The 21,027-nt window shown below is 42.7% G+C and overlaps 1 protein-coding gene across 3 annotated transcripts in view; it reads left to right on the top strand.

Annotated features, from left to right (window-relative positions):
• Window positions 1-21,027, top strand: part of Gab2 (GRB2 associated binding protein 2) — a 157,170-nt gene that overhangs the window by 109,492 nt on the left and 26,651 nt on the right. For all 3 annotated transcript variants that reach the window (XM_028877436.2, XM_028877439.2, XM_037197387.1), the window contains one exon: window positions 20,755-20,998. In XM_028877436.2, the coding sequence (XP_028733269.1) occupies window positions 20,755-20,998 (244 nt within the window). The remainder of the gene's footprint in view (window positions 1-20,754; window positions 20,999-21,027) is intronic.

The following is a 21,027-nucleotide window of genomic DNA, read 5'->3' as shown; positions in this document are numbered from 1 at the left end:
GATCATGAATGAGATTGCTTTTATGCCTTTGGGGTGACCTTAATTCATAATAACATGTTAGATATTTTACAAATAACTAGAAGGAGGGATAATTAAAGGTTCCAAACATAAAGGAATGATAGATAGATGGAACTATTAATTATCCCAATTTTATCAATAAGTAAGGAATGAGAATGGGCAATGTTTAGAGGGTGACAGATAAGTGACTATTTTGTCAGAGTTAAGTGTTTGTTTATTAATAATAATAATAATTAATTCCCTTAACAGCAGGCATAATGGTCCAAAACTGTAATCCTAGCCCCTGGGAGGCAGAGGCAGGAAGACTGAGTTAAAAGCCAGTCTGGGCTGTATAGTGAATTCAGGTTCTCATAGGCTATACAAAGCAAGACTGTCTCAAAAAGAGAATAAAAATGAAAAGTAAAATAAAAGATATATTCCCTTAAGCCTTGAGTTTTTTTGTTTTGTTTGGAACAGGATCTCAAGAGTGGCCTAAGTTAGCCTTGAATCTACTATACAGCCCAGGCTGGCCAACCTCCAACTCTCAGACCTTACTGCCTCAACTCTCAAGTGTTAGGATTAGGCAGGTGCCACCATGCTCAACTTTAGCTTCTAATCATCATCATTATTATTATTATTTTAATACAGGTATTTACTCTGTCACCATAGCTGGCCTCAGCCTTCCAAGTACTGGGATGGCAGACATGTGCTGCCACACCTTCATTTAGCTTCTTTTTGAAGATAGATTATTTTATTAGATGTCTAGTGGTTTTAGTACCAGAGCAGAATCATAGTTGTCTCTGATAGAATTGGGGTTCTTTTTGTGATCTTTCTAAGAAGAACAATAGGCTTCTCTTTCTTCTCACAGGAGACTCTAGTATGCTACAAGATCAAGTTACATAGTAAGTTATATTTTAATTGAGTAGCTGTTTCTTCTTAATTTATTATTATTATTATTATGGGAGAGGACATGAGCCAACTTTGTGCAGTTGATTCTCTCCCTCCACCTCTCCATGGACTCTAGGACTCATGTCATTGAGCTTGCATGACAAGCACTCTCACCTGCTAAGCCATCTCACCAGCCCTTCAGTAGTTAAGTGGATTATAGCTATAAAACCCAGGAAGTGCCCCTAGAACACAGCTGGGGCTTGGGGGGAAGCAGGAAGTTATCATCTGACCAGGAAGTGCCCCTAGAACACAGCTGGGGCTGGGGGGAAGCAGGAAGTTATCATCTGACCAGGAAGTGCCCCTAGAACACAGCTGGGGCTGAGGGGAAGCAGGAAGTTATCATCTGACCAGGAAGTGCCCCTAGAACACAGCTGGGGCTGAGGGGAAGCAGGAAGTTATCATCTGACCAGGAAGTGCCCCTAGAACACAGCTGGGGCTGGGGGAAGCAGGAAGTTATTATCTGACCAGGAAGTGCCCATAGATGACAGCTGGGGCTGAGGGGAAGCAGGAAGTTATCATCTGACCAGGAAGTGCCCCTAGAACACAGCTGGGGCTGGGGGGAAGCAGGAAGTTATCATCTGACCAGGAAGTGCCCTAGAACACAGCTGGGGCTGAGGGGAAGCAGGAAGTTATCATCTGACCAGGAAGTGCCCCTAGAACACAGCTGGGGCTGAGGGGAAGCAGGAAGTTATTATCTGACCAGGAAGTGCCCATAGATGACAGCTGGGGCTGAGGGGAAGCAGGAAGTTATCATCTGACCAGGAAGTGCCCATTGATAACAGCTGGGGACTGATTATCATCTATTTTTGCTCGAGCCTGTATCATTTAATCACTCTATTTCTATTGTCTTCCTTCTTTCATCTTTCCCTCCCTGCCTTCCTCTCTGTCTTTCTCCCTCAGTTTCTTTCATTTTTCCTCCCTCTAACCCTACCTTCCTGTTTCCTTCCTTCCCTCTTTTCCTGTCTTTCTCTCTTGTGATCATGCTTTGTAGACCAGGCTGGCCTTGAACTTACAATCCTTTCTGCCTCAGCCTCCCAAGTGGTAGGATTACAGTTGTGCATCACCACACCTAGCTCTGTTTTCAAATAAGGACAGTGAGTAATCTGTCCTCCCTGTGTAGTACTTTCAGATCAACAGCACTTAAACATTCTTTCTGTTCACCCACTCCTGACCTGGGCTCAGTACAGTGAGCCGCCCAACTAGCATCAGTCCTTGAGACTTCTTTCATATGGCTCAGCTCTCCTGCTGGGACCTGTGTCCTGGCATCAACACCCACCTTAGGTATAGAGCACCCTGAACTGCCTCAACCTAACCTTCAGCAGCCATAAAAAGGAATAATCGATGCCAAATATGCTCTGAATATAGAGACTTTAAATAAATCTCTACTAAAAATGAATAGTAATCCTTGTAGGTAGCAATAATTTCAACCCACAGTCACACAGCTGGAAAATGACACATCCAGGATTCAAGTTTCAGCTAGGGTTGACACCACATTATAAATGATATTCTGTCTCTTTGTCCCTGAACTCCTGGAGTAGGAATATCTGGCAGAACTGAACAGTTTTTCCCCAGTTGGCATTGTATAAGCGACTATAGGCACTGCTGACCCCTCCATGTGGGGTCCTACAGCTGGCTCAGGTGTCGCTCCTTACCACCTCAAATTGTCCATCTGTGGGCTAGAATATATGACCTCTAGGACTTCAGTCCAGTGTAGCTGGAGTTATCTCCAGTTTCGCCAGGGCCGCAGCTGCTCAAATCCAGATAAACACAGAGATTTATATTACTTATAAACTGTATGGCCATGGCAGGCTTCTTCTTACCTAGTTCTTATATCTTAAATTAACCCATTTCTATAAATCTATACCTTGCCATGTAGCTCGTGGCTTACCAATATCTTACATCTTGCTTCTCATGGCGGTGGTGGCTGGCAGTGTCTCCTGACTCAATCTTCCACCTCCCAGAATTCTCCTCTCTCTGTATTCTGCTTATACTATACCTGCTGCCTGGCTACTGGCCAATCAGCATTTTATTTATCAGCCAATCAGAGCAACAGATTCACAGCATACAGAGCCATATCCACAGCAGTCCAGTCCCCAGATTCTATTGGTATGTCTGTAGGCTGCAGTAAGACTCACTGGTTCAGATCTCTCTACTCTGGAGCTTTGTAAGTAATTGTTGCTTAATGCCAAGTCTTAGTCTCCTGTTCTTGCCAGTGCTTCTGCTTCTCTGTGGGTTCCTGAGGCAAACCATGGGTCTCTGGCAGCACTCCATCTGCATGTTCCCCAGGACTGTGCACACTGTTCTCCATGTCTGGGTCACCTACTTGCTGCCTGACCCTGTAAAGAGTCCTCCACATGGGAACCTCCTTCAAGCAGACACTCCTTTTCCTTTATCTGCACCCCCCCACACACACACACACTTCCCCATGAGGGGTGTGATGGGATCCACTGAATACTTCTGTTTTTTACTTTCAGCTGGAAGAGCTTCTGTAACAGATGGAGTCTGTCTTTTTTTCTCTCCAACTTTCTTGCCACCCCCAGATTCTTCTTTCTACTGCTACCCTGCAATTCCTCACTTTCTCCAGCCAAAAATGTCTAGTATAAAACCTGAGGGATCAAGCCAGACCAGGAGAGAAACTGAGTCTAAATATTCACATAAGCTGGAGAAGGCATCAGCCTGAAAAAGAGCTCCTTTTAAAAGAATACCCGGGCTAATACTCCAGAAAGAAAAGAACAATGCCCAAAAGATTTCATACTGTGTATGTAGGATCCACTTTTGTTTTGTGTGTATATACAAAATTAAAACCCTCCCTCCCTAGGAATCAAAATTATCTTCAAAACTAACATAAGGAATCAGATAACTACTCTGAGCTTTGTTTACCAGTAGACTAGTCTGGATCCTCACATTGGTGGCCAGTCGTGGGCAGCTGTCCCCGACCAGATGTACCACATACAAAAAGAACCAGCTTTCAGCAGAAAGCTTTGATGAATTATTCATGTGCTGAGGAGTCAGCCAATGTTAGGAAAGAAAGCTCTCACCCCTCTCCCCTTTGAATCCTGAAAGCTGAGGACTGCCTTCCTGTATCCCCTTCCTCCTTCACGTATGTCTGTCTCAGTTGCTGCCCACAGAGCCACTATGGAATCCGGTAGGTCAGCTGTGCTGGAACCCAGGGCTTATGTTTATTTGCTATTTGACATTAAATACATAACTTAACCTCTTAAGGTTTTATCATCTGGAAGATGGAAATGATGCATCACAGGGTTGTTGGGAAGGTTACACCAGATATAGGAAACATCAGGAAAACGTGTATGAACAGTAGCTGCCAAGCATTGCTTCCCATATAGTGAGGACGGTGACAATAAAGATGTGTTTTATATCTATAGAACAAGATAAACAGAGTGTCACTTAAATATCCACCATTTTTAGAGAGCATCCTCCTGTCAGCAAACCCTTCTGTAGTCTCATTTGAGACAAAGCCAGATAGACAGGGGCAGCTGGCATTATTCCTATTGCACGAGTGGGGACGGGAGCTTTCAGAACACTGAGTGGCCTGGCCTGAAAGCAGAGGTGCTGGGGCTGAGCTCCAGGGCTTTTATGCATCCTCAGGCCATGTTTGCTAACTCCTTCTCATTTCTAAACTCTTCACAGACAGGTCTGACATAGCTGCGTTTAAGTCACAAAACAGGCATCCAGAAAGAGGAGCAGCAGGACGTTTATAAGTCACTGGGAGCTGATTACTTTCCTAGTGTAGTGCTATTATACATTAACAGTGGCCTCTGACAGCTAAATTAGCAGACTAACATGCTGTCTCAGAGTAGCCAGCAAGCCACTATAAATGAATTTGAGCTCAGGGAGTTTAACTCACCAAAGCCCCATTCTGTAACTGGTAAAGATTTTGAAATGAAGCCAAAGCCTCTTCCATATCCTCTCCACGGAATTAGCTTTTCCCTTCTTTACTCCTTGGCAAGAGTTTTGTGGCAGCAGTTAGCCTAATTCCGTGGAATGAATCCCCAGCATTCTAGCTGCTTGTTATCTCTTCCCTACCTTTCTTCTACTACAAAATTGATGAGGCTGTCCCCAAAATGTTTTATAAATATTTAAACCTTTAGTAATCCTTGAGTTTCCCAACTACCCGGCAGAATAGTTCAAGTCTTAGATTCCATCTGGGGTCAGACAACACTCACAGGAATGCTTTGGGAAATATTCAGCATCCTGTAGAAGAACGTCTCCAGACTAAGGGGTCTTCAAACAGCTCGTTCCTCTCTAGAACCCCTGTTCCTACTGCACAGCAGAGAGAGCTGTGGGAGAGCTGCTGTCCATACCGATGCCTTCTCACAACCTTGTCCTCCCCTGCCACCCCATGCTGAAAGTGGGTGGGAGAGTGGAGAGTTGGGAGTGGAATAGGGTGGGGCCTCCCTTATCCCCGGGAGGCCTTTTCTGCCCTGTTCCCCACCACTACCACCACCACCTTTTGGTGGTGTTTCTCTGAGCTCAGACTCCCAGCTTCTCTTGGGACCCTTCTTGGAAGCTGAGAGCCAGTGTGGGAGGTGAGAAGCAGCATCTCCCCAGACAGCAACCAGCTGTTGAGCAAAGCAAAGAGTAGGGTGGAGACTGACCCAGGCCCCAGCCCAGAGGCGGAGGCTGCTGTCTCAATCACCCACCCTTTTTTTCCACTCAGACAATGAGGAAAATAAACATCCAGACCAGTTTCCAGCCAGATTTGAAATCCCTGTGTCTTTTTTTTCTTAAGTGTTGTTCTAAGTAGTTCTGAAGTATCACATCTCCTTTGTATGTCTTTTGCTTATTTTTTTGTTTGTTTGTTTGTTTACAACTGGGTTTAGTCACCCAAAGAACAGGTCTTGAGTTGAAAATAAACTCCATAAATCTTCATAGAACTTACTGCATTGTCCTGGAACAGGCCCCACCCTGACCTTCAGGGAAGTCCAGACTCTGGAGGAGGAAAAGGTGACTGGGAAAAACATGACCCCCTTCTCCATTCTAAGCCTTGATCCTTCTTCCTGCTCTATTTATACGAGACACTTCCCCTCACCTCCTAGCCAGCCAGCATAGATTAAGTCTAGTGTTACCTGCCAAAACCCACAGACTAAGAGGTAGGAGCAGTCTCGTCCCAAATTCTCAACCCCAGCAGCTTTGGATAGCTCCCAACTATAACTTGAGATTCCCTGCTCCCACACCTCCTTTTTATGTTATTTGTGGAGGACTTCTGATTCTCCATAATGAAGGAAAGCAATAATGATTGTTGAATTGCCAGAGTAGATTCCAAAGTTTTGTCTAACTTTAATTTTGGACCAGCCATAGAACTAGATTTTTGTATTTAGTGGTAAGTGGTGTTTGTATTAAGTTGTCATCTTGGATCCTTGAAAATCTTCAGTCTGATTAAACATTCAGTTATAGATAGTTATTCTTAGAATTCTGAATGCTACAAAGCCCATAGATATGGTCATTTCTCCAGGATCTAAATTGGGAGTCAAAGTCTCAATGTTAGATTCCAATTTTGTTACTGATTCAATGTGTAGATCTCGTGTTTTTCAACAGTAAACTGGAAGTAATTTTAAAAACTATTTTGAGCATTGCTTTTTGACCAGATCCTACATGGAACACAACACCTGAAAAGGGAGAATAGGAATGGACTTGAGTATTCCAAGGGAGACAGTCAATGGCTACAAGTTGAGCAGGACCTAGTGCTGCTCTTCTCCCATGCTTTCCTGCAAAGGCTAAACAGTGTGAAAATACTAGCTTTGGTAGATATCCCAAAACACAGACCTTTAGGTCAGTACTAAGTTAAGAACAATTTTTATCAGTCAACAACAAAATGAAAAGCAGGAGGAAGAAGATACAGTTGATTTTGCAAAACTAAATGTGACCAGATTTTAGAACTTCACTTTATTTAGAGCCTATCTGTGTATGTACATGTGTTTAACATGTTCTTATGTGAATGTAAAAATCACAGCCCTACTAGATAATACTTTCCCCATAGTTAACACCATTAAAAAGTGGCAGCCCCTGCCAGGTAGTGGTGCAACACACGTTTAATCTCAGCGGATCTCTGTGAGTTCGAGTCCAGCCTGGTCTACAGAGCAAGTTCCAGGACAGCCAGGACTGTTACACAGAGAAACCTTGTCTCGAAAAAAGTGGCAACCCCAACTTGATATACCATAGCTAACTGATATCCATAGGAGGCCTGCCCTTTTCTGAAGAGAAATGGAGGAGGAGGAGGAGGAGGAGGAAGAGATGGAGATGGGCTACTGGGAAGAAAAGGAAGGAAGTAAAACTTCAGTCAGGATGTAAAAACAAAAATAAATACAAAAAGAAAATATTAAATCAAATCCAACAAAGAAAGCGAGAGAGAGAGAGAGAGAGAGAGAGAGAGAGAGAGAGAGAGAGAGAGAGAGAGAAGGAGCAAGGAAGGAAGGAAGAGAGGGAGGGAGGGAGGGAGGGAGGAGGAAGGAAGGAAGGAAGGAAGGAAGGAAGGAAGGAAGGAAGGAAGGAAGAAAGGAAGGAAGAGAAAGAGGCAGCCCCAATTTTAAATGGCCATTTCTAAAAGCACACAGATGAAAAAACAGAGGCTGCACCTAAACTCATCAGTAGAATGCGGAAGCAGTGCTTTAAAGATGCTGCTAAGTGTCAAGATGACCCGGTCCCCACCTCTGCTTCTGCACTCATGCCCAGGCCGCTGAACATCACCATCAAGTTCAGTACACGTACACACACACACACACACACACACACACACACACACACACACACACACACACACACACCCCGCTCCAGCATGATATCCATGCTCTTGGGGAGCCTTCGTCCCCTTGGCTAAGTTCTGGCCTGAGGTCTGTTCTAGTTAGAATCAACCCTGAGATTTTTGCCTTGTTTTCTTTGCCCTTTAACCTTTTTGCAGTCTTCAGTTTCACTTAGGATAGACCTGTCCTGTTTTTAATTTAGTTCTTCTCACAGGTCAGAGTCTTCCCAGACGTTAAGTCATTGCCCACAGCCTCACTACCCACTGGAAGATGTGTTTCCAGTGGTCTGAGCACCTGAATTTCTGAAGAAAATCTGCTTCTGCTTCCCCACATGTTTCCTCTTCCTCTTGGACTCTGCAGCCCACAGCTTTAAGTGATACCTCAGTTTCTGTTCTGTTTACTCGTTCAGCCTGTACCATGGAGTACCTGTTTTTTTTTTTTTTTTTTTTTTTTTTTTCTCTCAGCCAAACTTCCTTTGTAAACCATTTCTTTGTTTGGGTTTGAGAAGCACGTACCTGAGGCTGGTCTTGAACTCAGATTGACTGCCTCAACTTTTCATGTGCTGGGATTATAGTCCACACTTGGCTTGGACTCTTCTTGATGGCTCTGCCTTCTTTTTAGCAAGATTACATACTACTAATTGAACAATGGCTAACTCTGTGCCAAATTATACCTTTTTTAAATTAGGTTAATATAAAATGTGAACATTTCATTTTTCAAATTATGTTTCTGAATTTAGCTTCAATATCAAGCCCCATGTAGCCACCAGTAGGAACAGATATTTTGATACAGTTCACTTAAATTATTTAGCTTCAGTGTTTGGCTATAACTTTGAAAATTGTTGTGTATACTACTTTGTTTTAACATTTCTAATTCATTTCCGAATGTTGTTTTGAGAAATGCACTGTTGGAATAGGAAAGGAGCATTAAAATTTCTAACTTCAGGACTGGAGAGGTGGCTCAGCAGTCAAGAGCACTGGCTGATCTTCCAGAGGATTTGGGTTCAATTCCCAGTACCCACATGGTAGCTCACAACTGTCTGTAACTCCAGTTCCAGGGCATCTGATGTCCTCTTCTGATCTCCATAGGCACCAGGCATGCATGTGGTACATATACAAATATATAGGCAACACCCATATACACATTTTTAAAAAAAGAAATTCTAACGTTATTCATAGGAGAACAAAATAACTGAAATTCTAAATATTGAAACAATTGTATGAAAGTAAAATTTTTAAAAAACAGAGAAAACCTTAATTTTATTTAATATATGTACCATTTCTTTACTGTTTTCTTATTTACCACCTCCTCACCCCTTTTCTGGATGAGGACAATGAACATAATTCTTCATGGCTAATTGGTTAAACCCATTTATCCAGAACAGCAAGCCAAGACAAAAGGGAATAAGTAGGATAGGATGTGAGATTTCTGGAGTAGGAGATCCTGAAAGGTCCTAAGAGAGTGCTTAGTTCTGACTCTTCAAATGACAGCACATCCAGAGGTCATGGGGGGGGGGGCGGGTTTGTTCAAGGTCATGCTGCTGACTAGCAAGGCTAGAATGAAAATACAGGGATCTTCCTGTCAGTCAATGTTCCAAATAATGCTGATGATGACAGCACCCTACACTTTCATTACCTGTGTGTAAGCACCACATGGTGGCACAGGAGGATCCTAGTTTTAGGCCAGCCTGTGCTACACAGGAGGACCCCGTCTCAGAAACAAAAGATAGTGTATATAATGTATGCATTAACATAGTTTTTTTTATGATTCTGAGTATCAAACCCAAGATACTGTTACATGCTGGGCAAGTACTCTACCTCTGAGCTATATCCCCAGCCCTTAGAAAGCCTACTTCATACATAGTATCATAGAATCATGTTGGTAGGTTCAGTCTTAACATGTCAGTTAAGTTGGTTTACTTCTGTGCCTCAATTTTGATCTTCATCAGTAAAATAAAAAAAAAAACTCTTTGCAAGATTATTATGAAGATAAGAATCTCCTTAAAATGGAGTATAGATAATATTAATACACAATAATCACATATTAAATATCTGTTGTATGTATGGCTAGTACATTTCTGCTGTCTTCTCTATGGTCTTCATATAGCTTTTGTGGGTTGTTTGCTGCTGTTCATGTGATTTTATTCTGGTTTCTTTGTTGTTTTGTAGTTATATTTTGTCTTTGTTTTTGACACAGGGTCTTACTATGTTGCCCAGGCTGGTTTCCAAACTCCTGGGCTCAAGTAATCCTACCCACCTCAGCATATTCCAAGAATCTAAGACTACAAGTGCTCACCAACAGCCTAGCTCACTACAGCCCTTTGAATACCATGCTACTTTTGAAATCTGTAGTAGTAGCCTAAATAACTCTTGTCTCTCTTTTGTTCAAACTTAAGACAATTGTTGCATACAACTACTAACATTCTTGATTTGAAGTACATTTTACTTTTGAGTTATTGGGTGTTCAGAGACCAAGGTTTCTGTTTTTATGTTTTAGCAGTCCTTGGGATCAAACCCAGAGCCTTCCCCATGTTAGGCAAGTGTCTCTTTAAATGCATTACTACTAACAGTGAAAACAATGAATTGCTAGAGTTTACTGTATAACAGGCAGTGTTCTAAGCATCTTCCAGATTGTAATTCTTACAATCCTTAAATTAGATAATTTTATTACTGTCACTCCTGTTTTATAAATAAGGAAACGGAGGCACAGAGATGGGAAATAATTTTCTCTAGTTCACACAACTGAAAACAAAGGAGCTGAAATTTACATCCCAATTATTTGGCCCTAGAACATGTGCTATTAACTATTTTTATTTTATTTATTTATGTCTTTTTTTTTTTTAGATATGAGTGCTCTGTTTGCATGTATGCCTGGGTGCTAGAAGAGGAAATCAGATCCCATTAAATTCTGGACACAGGTCCTTGACTCAAATGTCACAATGCCCATCTGGAGGCTTCAGCAGACAGAGACTTGGAAGAGAGTTATTACTACCTCCATTCTTTTTGTTTTGTATTTTGAAACAGGGTTTCTTTGTGTAGCCTGGCTGTCCTGGAACTAGCTCTGTTGACCAGGTTGTCCTCGAACTCTCAGAGATCCACCTGCCTCTGCCTCCTGAGTGCTGAGATTAAAGGCATGCACCACCCCTGCCTGGCTATTATCTCCATTCTTTAGTGAGGACTAATCTCCCTTTATTCCTTCAAGACATCCCAGAGAATTCTAGAGACCTGTAATTTCAACTTGATCCACCTTTTGTCTTTGACCTAAGCAGTACCTTCAGTTTCTTCAGACTCAGGACAGATGTCTTCATACCTTCAAGAGTCCGTGTTAGTATCAACACAGTTGGATGTCTAGCTGGGAAACTTGGCCATGGGTAGATAAGAAGCAATCATTTGGTCATCAAACATCATTTTGTCCACTCAGTGTTTATAAACGTTTAGCTATCCTGAAAGATTACTAGATGAGTTACTGTGAGGAGTCCAGGAAGAGAGCAAGAAGAAGCTGGTAACACCCAAGAATAGATTGCTGGCCTCACACCTGTAAAGAAAAGAAGGCAAGAAAAAGGACTGGGCTGCAATGTAGGGCTAAGACAACCTCAGCCAGTCAGTGCAGGTTCTCCAGCCAAAGGCTTCTGCTAAACAAGTCCCATGTCACATAGAAATAGGCCTGTCTTGGTATGATGAGAACAGTTCACAGGTGCAACCCTCATGTGAACATGGGAGGAAGATATACAGAAGACTGGCTAGCCAGATTGTCCATCAGCTGTGCTGCCCACATTAGGAGCCAAGCTAAGAGATATGCTGCTGTATATCTCTGGCTAGTCTGGGACTCAGTATATAGACCAGGCTAGCCTCAAACTCAAGAGATCTGCTTGTGTTCTGGGATTAAAGGCATGTGCCACTATGCCAGTTCAAAAGCATGTTTTTATGGCCACCACATTGTGGCATCAGAAGTGATCAGGACATGTAAGGTCCAAATCTCTAAAGGAGCTTTTATAGTCTATTAGAAAGAAACCATGAGCCGGGCAGTGGTGGCGCACACCTTTAATCCCAGCACTCAGGAGGCAGAGCCAGGCGGATCTCAGTGAGTTCGAGGCCAGCCTGGTCTCCAAAGCGAGTTCCAGGAAAAGGTGCAAAGCTACACAGAGAAATCCTGTCTCGAAAAAAAAAAAAAGAAAAAGAAAAAGAAAGAGACGAAAAACAAAGTGAGTAAATGATAGCAATAAGTGCTTTGGTGAATAAGACCTGGTAATAAGGACTGACTAAACACCTGGTTAAGTCTGGTGGGAGGAAAGGCCTCTTTGCTGTAGTTTGATTAGTCATATGAAAATAGCTGTGCTTTTAATTCTGCTGGCTATCTCTGCAGTTCTTTGTGATTTATATAGCATGTGTCTCTCATCTCTTCTCCCTAACAGTTACACATCTAACAGTGTAATGGAACTAGCATTCCACACGCCATGACAGGCCTTTGTAGTACATATGATATTAATGTGTTTGCCCTCCCGGTCATATTAAAAATATAGCTCTCCCTTTTTGGACACGAGTGGAAAAAAGGTAGAGATGCTAGAACATGAAGAGAAGACTTGAGGGGTGAGTGGGAGGCTAGAGCAGTAGCAGCAGAAGATGACTGTGGCCGCAGAATAGAGGCAGTGGCTAGGGAAGAGCTGCCAGCTGCACACTGGGTCCTGCCACACTCTCGTGCCTGCAGTCCTCGACTTGTCACACAAAGGCCAGTTGACTACATTTACACCCCAGGACAGGTCCTGTCTAGTCAAGCACTGAAAGTTTGGGAACAAGAAGTTCAAGATATCCTTCCATACCAGATTCCTCCTACAATGAGATACTGAGAGAGATTTTAGAGCACCTATGTGCAGGGACTATGGGTGTTTCTTTCTAGAAAACTTTAGTAGTCTTTACAAACTTTACAAATTAAGTTAGGCTCACTCAGTTTCATAGCTAGCACACCAAGATTCAGGCTCCAAATCTCAAGTACCTTCCCCAACATCACACTGCCTCTCCTGAAGCCAGTGTTTCCCTTCAGATGCTTTTGCATGCTTCCTAGTTCCCTAGGGGAAGTAGGGCTCTTAGACTCCCAACCCCACATCCAAACTGACCAGTTTAAGCTATTGTTCAATTATCCCACTGCTAATGACTCTTAGTGAGCTCCCACAATTATGGCTGACACTGGAGTTTACACCAGTTGCCAAGCTGTCTTAGTGAGAGTCACTGTGAAAGGAGCAAACACTCCCCTTTACAAAGTTGATTAGCTTTAAGTATTGCTAATTTTTTTATATTTTTGTGAAAAGTTTTCAAGGTTCAAAATGCATCCCTAAAATCTGAATTTATGGTACCCAATGGATAGATTGATTCCCCCTAGGAATACTAATGGGTTCCCAGAGTTCCTTCGGGGGAGGCTGGAAGTACTCCCGTGAATATAAATGAGCTCTCTGCTTCTGTGGTGTGAGCTCATAAATCAAGGATAAGATCCACCCTTTGAGACTGACCTGTGATTTCTAGTATAGTGCCTACAGTAAATGCTCAAGTGCCGGGCCCGGGCAGTGGTGGCGCACGCCTTTAATCACAGCACTCGGGAGGCAGAGCCAGGTGGATCTCTGTGAGTTCGAGGCCAGCCTGGACTACCAAGTGAGTCCCAGGAAAGGCACAAAGCTACACAGTGAAACTCTGTCTTGAAAAAACAAAAACAACAACAACAAAAAACAACAACAAAAAAAAGAAAAGAAAGAAAGAAAATGCTCATGACTCCCAAAAATGATGTGTTTCATTCCAGTGGCTGCAAACACACATGGCCTGGGGTTCCATGCCCAGCACTCTTTCCCTACCCTACCCCCCAAAACAGTTTTATTTCAAGTATGAGGGAACACTTTGAGGGAACTACCTTCCAACAGGGACCCCTAACCAACCCAAGCCCCCAAGAAAGGAACAGGAGAAAGGTAGGTAGGTGTGCTTGGTGAGGTGAGAGCAAAGCTTGTTAACCCGACCACTCTCAATTGAGCAGGACAGTGCTTAGTTAAATGGAACTTACAGCCCAGAACACGTCATGCAGTGAAAACAGTTGCTTCCAGCCAGAGAGAATTTGGAACCTAGGGCTGCTCTTTCATTCTGCTGATCCAGGGAGGAAAAAATTCTGACAACTGATTTCTTATCCAAATCCAAGCTTTTGTTAGGCCTGGAACACTGTGCTAAGCATTGTCAGAGAAACAATGATCTAGAGCCTGATTTCTAAAGCCTGTAGTCTTGTTTTATGGCAGATTTGTGAATTCCCAACTAACATACACACCGAAACTAAGTGCTGTGAAAGATGGGAAGAAAGGTCTGATGCAAGGCATTTGTGTCTCAAGGGGGTATTGTGGGCCAAAGAGTTCTCTAAGGATATGTAACCAAGTGCCATGGCACTAAGCTACAGCCACTCTCTGCCTTTCCCCTGTGCTTTTCACAGAATCAATTTCTGCTAATATATACCTCAGGATCATTATGCGCCAAGGTCAGAATGTTCTGACTTGGCTGTCCTAAGCACTGAGATGTTCGTTCTCAGATTTTTCCACAGAGGGGGTTAGAGAATTGTAGTCACAGAAAGGTCTCCTGGGAGCTCATGTTTCTGTCGGTCTCTGCCACCTCTTTCAACTTCCTCTGCTTTGTGGTGATTATAAACACTAGAAAACATTTTTGAACTTGGAGAATTATTTATAGTAGTCTTTAAGTTTGATCTAACAGATGTTTACTTACTGCACAAATATGAGGAATTTCATCAACTTAGAACAAAACAACCCTCCAGCCAGCCAGTGTTCTGGTGGTCAGATCTTATGACTTCTTATAGATATACACACTATGGAGAATACCACCTCATTCATAGTGATACAACTTTTTTTGGAATCAAGAGATTTGAATTCTAATTCCACAGTTTGTTTCTGATCTCACTGTAGAGCCTTGGACAAGTAGTTTCCCTTCTCTGAGCCACCATTCCTTGAACTGTAAATGAAAGATTTGGGGAAGACTAGCAGTGGTAAATGAGGAATTGGACTCCAGAGAATCTTCCGTTTGCCACTTAATAAGGTTATCTATTCAGTGGAGCCCTTATAGTTAGGAATTACTTCCTTAATTATGGTATGTATCAAAAGGCTCTGAGAATTTTGCCTTCATAAATAATTTCAAGCTTGTGGTTCTGAGTCCATCCAGTCTTGCCCTTCACACTTGTCAGTGGTCCTGCATCTTTTTAGTTTTCTACCCATCTGGTTTTCTAGTTAGCTTTATAATAGGAATACTCACTACTTAGGATCCTCTACAGTTCTGTTTTCAAAACTCTTTCATCAACCATTTTCTCTTGTTAGACCTTTAGAAGTTCACCTCTACCATCCCACTTCTTGGAATAAAAACCAACAACAATTTATTGAGAATTAAATAATTGCTTTTCATTGACTGGGTGGCATAGCTGAGTGGTAGAGCACTCACCTAGCATGTATTAGGCTCTGGGTTTGATCCTCAGCAGTGCACAAAACAATATAAAACAAATATGCTGAGGCCTGCATTTCCTCTCACTGAATCCTTCAGAGAATTCTGCAGAGCCTCCTTGGCATTTGATGTGACAGTTAGGGAAATGAGGCATATAAAGATATTGAAAGTTTTGCCCAGAACAAAAGGGAAGTGATTTTAGAACCTAGATCCGTGTCTTTAGAGTCTCTTTCAGTGTTCTTTCTGTTACATGTTGTTGCTCGGGAATTAGTTGTGAGTGCTTGTTATGAGGAACCAGTTGGATATGGATGGCTTTCAGTTTACAGTTCTGGTGATACAAAGAGAAGGTTTGGAAGTGTTTGTTCCTTCTGAGCTCTGTAGCTTGGACATGTGTGTAGGTATATGACTACAGGTGCTTAAAGAGACCAGAGATGTCAAATCAGCCTGGAATTGGAATTATGTGCAGTTGTGAGCTGCCCAATGTGGTGCTGAGAACCAAACTCATGTCCTCTACAAAAAGCAGTAAGAGCACTTCCTCACAGGGTAGCTAGAAATACTTGGTAAGTGCTTAGTAAATAGTAGCTGTAACTTATGGTCACTGTTACTCTCTCTGTTCTTATTAGTTCCCCAGGTAGCATCTAGGGTAGTTGACTAGAACAATGACAGTTGTCATCTTGCTGCCCGTGGATCCAACTCGTCCTTCTTGGCGCTCTCAAGGTCTCACAGTAAGAAGGGATGAGTACTGTGCTAAATGCTTTCTATAGAGTGATCTCTAACCCTTCTATGTCCAAGCCACAGAGCTCAGAGTTAGGAGAGACAAGCTTTGGGGCCAGCCTAGGCTCCAGTATTTTGGTCTCCCTGTGTCTGGATTCTGAGACCCACTGAGACTTTTAGGGATGCAGATTATTTGGAGAGAAGGGATATAGATAAAAAGGGCATTCAGATAAGGGAACTGGTCATTATATGGCCAATCCTCTTTTCCAGAAATCCCTGCCAGCTCTCCTTTCCTGCTCCTGTTATCACTAGGCTGTTGATGGCTGCACTGGCCTGGGCAGAGCTCTTACACTAAACCTCTGAGCTTTCCTACACTGCAGTTTTGTAAGGAGGTGGGAGGAGTACTTGCCTGTTGGGCAGGCTTCCCAGGGGTGGTTGTGGAAAGGAAGGGGAGTGATTTGGTAGATCCCTAAAAGGAAGCCAGGAAGAAAAGGAAAAACATAAAACCCTGCTTAAAAGAAAACAAATTGACTCAGACATTTGCAGCCGTTATCTTTAGTCTAGACTTAGAGATAGAAGCCAGGCCAGGAGTCTGGAAACCTCCCTTTTCTTCTTGCTGTGTTACTGACCTTCCTAACCACCCAGGACACATCATTGCAACGGCATGTCCATCTCATACCAAAAACACCCCAGCCATACATTGTCTAATGTTTTCCTTTATTTGTACCATATTTTCTTCTCTTCAATGGTTCCAGGCAATAAAAACAAATCTTATTAACATTTTATGTATGTGCATGATCTGCTTTCACACTCTGACCTCGACTCTGAAAACAGCCACATAACGTAGGGATTGTAGGCCAAGTATTATCCTGCCAATTCCGAAGCCAGGAACTAAAGCTCCAAACTGGGTGTGATCACAGTCTGATGATGGCAGAGCCAGACTTGGGGTCTGGGTGAACTGACTCCTGTCCAGACATGAGGGGCACTGTCTAGAAAGGATTTTCCAACTCACTGGGGTCCCCAAGTCATATTGCCCTGCTCTAATTATGGGGTGAAGGGGATAAAGGAGGGAATATGGGATGATGAAAATAGAAAAGAGGGAAATGTCTCTTACTCAAGTATATAATACTCTAGTGAAGACTGTTTACCAAGTGCTCAGTTTTCACTTCAGAAAGGAAATAAGGAAAAATAAAGGTCAGATGAGCTTTGTGCTTTATTTTGAGGCAGGTTCTCACTGTGCAATCCTGACTGGCCTGGAACTTGCTGTGTAGACCAGGCTGGCATCAAACATACCATGATTTTTCTGCTTTCTACTCCTTAGTGCCTGGATTAAAGGGGTATGCCACCATGACTGGCCTTAATTTTTTTTTTTTTTGAGACAGGGTCTCATATATCCTTGACCAACCTAGAATCCACTACATAGCCCACACTAGCCTGAACACTGTCGTTTTCCTGCCTTAGCCTCCCAAGTGCTGGGAATAGAGACATGAGCTACTGTGCCTGACAGTTATATTAGACTGCTGTTAATCTCTGCCCACACTTCATAGTTTGCTAGGGATGTGTGTGTGTGTGTGTGTGTGTGTGTGTGTGTGTGTGTGTGTGTGTGGTATTATTTTGTTTTCTGTTTTGTTCTAATGTTTGAGACATAATCTCACTGCTTAGCCAAACATGACCTTGAACTCCTAGGATTCCAAGGTATGTGTTACCATACCCAGACATGTGTGGTCTTTTATAACCCACTTGAAGTGTACAAGTTATACAATCATTATGACAATCTAGTTTCTGATTTGGGGCTAGTATGATAGCTCCGTGGGTAAAGCTTGATCCTGGCAATGAAATCCAGGTTGCGGGACTGGCAACAAGCATCTTTACTCACTGACCTATTTCACTGGCCCTGAACATATTTCGGTACAAGTTCATTTTATAAACATAATTTTACATTTCTCTAGGACATATACCTACATGTGAGACTGCTGAGTCATATAGATTTAACTTTTTAGAGGGCATAGGTGTATTTAGCTTGTTGAGAAATTATCAAACTGTATGTTTAAATCTTTAATGGCATTTATTTCACATACTATTAAATTCACCTATTAAACATACAGTTCACTGGGGTTTAGTGTATTTATATGGATGTGCAGCCATCTCCACAGCCTTAATTTTAGAAATGTTTCATTGTTCTGAAAGCAACCTCATAGTCATTAGCAGCCACTCTCCCTTTTGACTGCCCCCCCACCCCTACCCCATGCTCAGTCTTAAGCATTTATTGCACCTGCTTTCTCTGTCGGTGGATTTGTCTGTTCCAAACATTGCACATAAATTATACTGTCTAGTCTTTATCTTTTACAACTGGCTTCCTTTACAAAGTACATTGTTTTGAAGGTTCATCAAAATAGTGTGTATCAGTATTTCATTCATTTGTATGTCTAATAGTCTACTGTGTGGGCTGTTGTATTTTATTTAGCCACTCATTAGTTAGTGGGCAATTTGGGATGTTTCTTCCTAAATTTTACATTTTATGTGTTTATGTGAGTGGCTGCATGTAAATATGTGCACTGTATAAACCTCCTCTCATCCACCATTAGAGAGTTCATTTTGCAAATCTAATGGAATAATAAATGCATTGATTCTGTTAACAAACACCCAGGTCACTATGAGACCTGTTACAGGAATTCATTTTGGAAATCAATACAGCTGTCGTAGAGCAGTTTTCCCCAGAGGCTCCTTGGCTTTCTCTTTTCTGTGCTGACAGAAGATGCCCTTTCCAGTATTCAGAGTGACTAGAGAGTAATTAGTACTGTAGAGTATTAATGAGCTGGTGATCCTGCCTTGGGCCATTCGGGTGGTACAGCCTGAAATAGGTCAGCAAATGGAGAGTAGCTAAAAAAACCTGCTCTTCTGATAGAATTTGAATAACTCTAGAAAGCTATTATCCCCAAAATATTCCTCCCTACCTAACACATCACCTGAAATTATTTATATCTTTATACCTTTATTTCTTAAGAACATAAGTTTGACTGTTGGAATTTTTAAATACCAAATGTTTTTCTTATATAATCATGGACTGAGAACCTTCTATATAGGACTTTATTAGGTAAATGCTGGGACTGTATAAGCAATAACCTCACTGACACGCTTCTCAGAAACCAAGAGCAAGAAAGCAGAGTGACCACAGATCTAAAGAAAGCATGAGCTGAAACCTGGCAGCACCCAGAAAGAAAAAAAAGCATTCAGGAGGTCTTTGTGGGAATGTAGCATCTACACAGGATCTTGAAGTCTTCATATAAGTTTGCTAGAAGTGTAGAGATGAAACCCAGGATGAAGGAGCGGCATAAGGGGAAACAAAGAACCACAAAAGAGGCTGCTGTGCTCACAGACTGAGGATGCTTCCATCTGCTTTGCTTATGTGTGGAGAGAAAGCAGGAAGTAGGTCAGACTTAGGAAACTGAACTAAGCTTAAAGAGCCAGCCCAATGAATAATGCTTGGAGTATAGTACTCTAAGCCTTTATCTGTCCTATATACTTCACTTCCTTTCTAATATAACAGAGGAGAGTTTGAGATAAGAAGAAACAAAGAAAGACCAGTGGAAAGAGAAAATCGGAGAACAGAGAACAAAGCTGTCTTTGGAAGACATGGAAGAGTACCAGGATGAGCAGAGGTCTAGTCTGAAGGGACAGTTTATTTGTGTTTTTATCATGATTGCAGAAAGGCACAGTTCTGGACCTTACTCAGTGGGTCTTAGGTAAGCAATGTCTCATTTAGCAAAGCCAGAAGTTTCGCAGCGGGTAATAACAGCAGGAACCTGTCATGTCCTCCACAACTTGGTGCTAGAAACCTTGACTGGGGTGACATGAGGATGAAGAAGGGCTAGCCAGTCAGACATGGTGACACACAACCTTAGTCCCAGCACTCAGGAGTCCGAGGCAGGCAGATCTCTCTGAGTTAGAAACTAACCTATCACATAATGAGTTGCAGGCCAACCAGCCATACAGAAAGCTGGGATCTGGTGGGTTGTGTTCATTCTGATGGACACCTACAAACCAGAAACACAGCCCTGTCTATTATGTACAATACAGGAGGTGAAGTTAGTCTAGGTAGGAGGTCTCTGTAGGGAAGCAGTCTTGGGGTGCAGTCATCCAGGAGGAGGAAGCTGAGGTTGTGAGTTTTTTTCGCACATTGGCCAGTTTTGCACACACTGGTTAGTTATTCATAAACACTGTTACTTAGACCACAGGAAAGCTTTACCATGCCTCTGAGCCTCACCTGAAGAAGGCTTTGCCATTCTTATGGGTCAATCATTGGGGTCCATGTCAACAATATGCATTCCCTCCAGACTTCATCTGCTCCCCACAGGAGCAGGAAGCATAGTACTCGCCCATCCAGAGTCTAATCTTTTTAATGGCAGCATCACTCTCCTGGAGGTGAATAGGTAAACCCCTATTCATGACTGCGTCATGACAGCCTGGCCTTCAGGCTACTCCTAAGCAGTTCAGACGTATAATTCATCTCCCATTCAGCCAAGATAGCCAGGCGGCCCAACCTGTCTCTCTGGCAAGATGGAGTGAGTGTATGAAGGAGAAAATGTAGCAGCCATATTGCTATCTCTTATCAGAATACTTTCTCTTCCTCTGACTATTGTCTTTAGGATAAGGACACTTTCCTTTCCTTGTTTTGTTTGTTCAATTTTATTGTTGTTGTTATTTTTTTTTGTTTTGTTTTGTTTTGTTTGACAAGGTTTCTTTGTGTAGCTCTGGCTGTCCTTGAAGTCACAGAGATCTGCCTGCCTCTGCCTCCCAAGTGCTGGAATTAAAGCGTGCACCACCACCACCTGGCTCCCTTATTTCACTCACAGAGCTCTTTCTTCTTTTCACAGACTCCCTGAGAAACCTTTCTTCAGCCAGTCATGGTTCCCGCTCTTCTCCAGCTGAGTTCAGCGGCTCCACTCAGCACCTGCTCCGAGAAAGGAAGTCCTCCGCCCCTTCACACTCTAGCCAGCCCACTCTGTTCACGTTTGAGCCCCCTGTGTCAGGCCACATCCAGCCTGCCTTGTCCACCAGTGCACCTCAGGAGTATCTCTACTTGCACCAGTGCATAAGCCGAAGGACAGAAAATGCGAGGTAGGAGATAGCCATGACCTCCATGGGGG

Source organism: Peromyscus leucopus, chromosome 1 (genome assembly GCF_004664715.2).
Source record: "Peromyscus leucopus breed LL Stock chromosome 1, UCI_PerLeu_2.1, whole genome shotgun sequence".
Lineage (NCBI taxonomy): Eukaryota > Metazoa > Chordata > Mammalia > Rodentia > Cricetidae > Peromyscus > Peromyscus leucopus.
The sequence above is the reverse complement of the archived record's forward strand: the minus strand, read 5'-3'. Positions and strand labels throughout refer to the sequence as shown.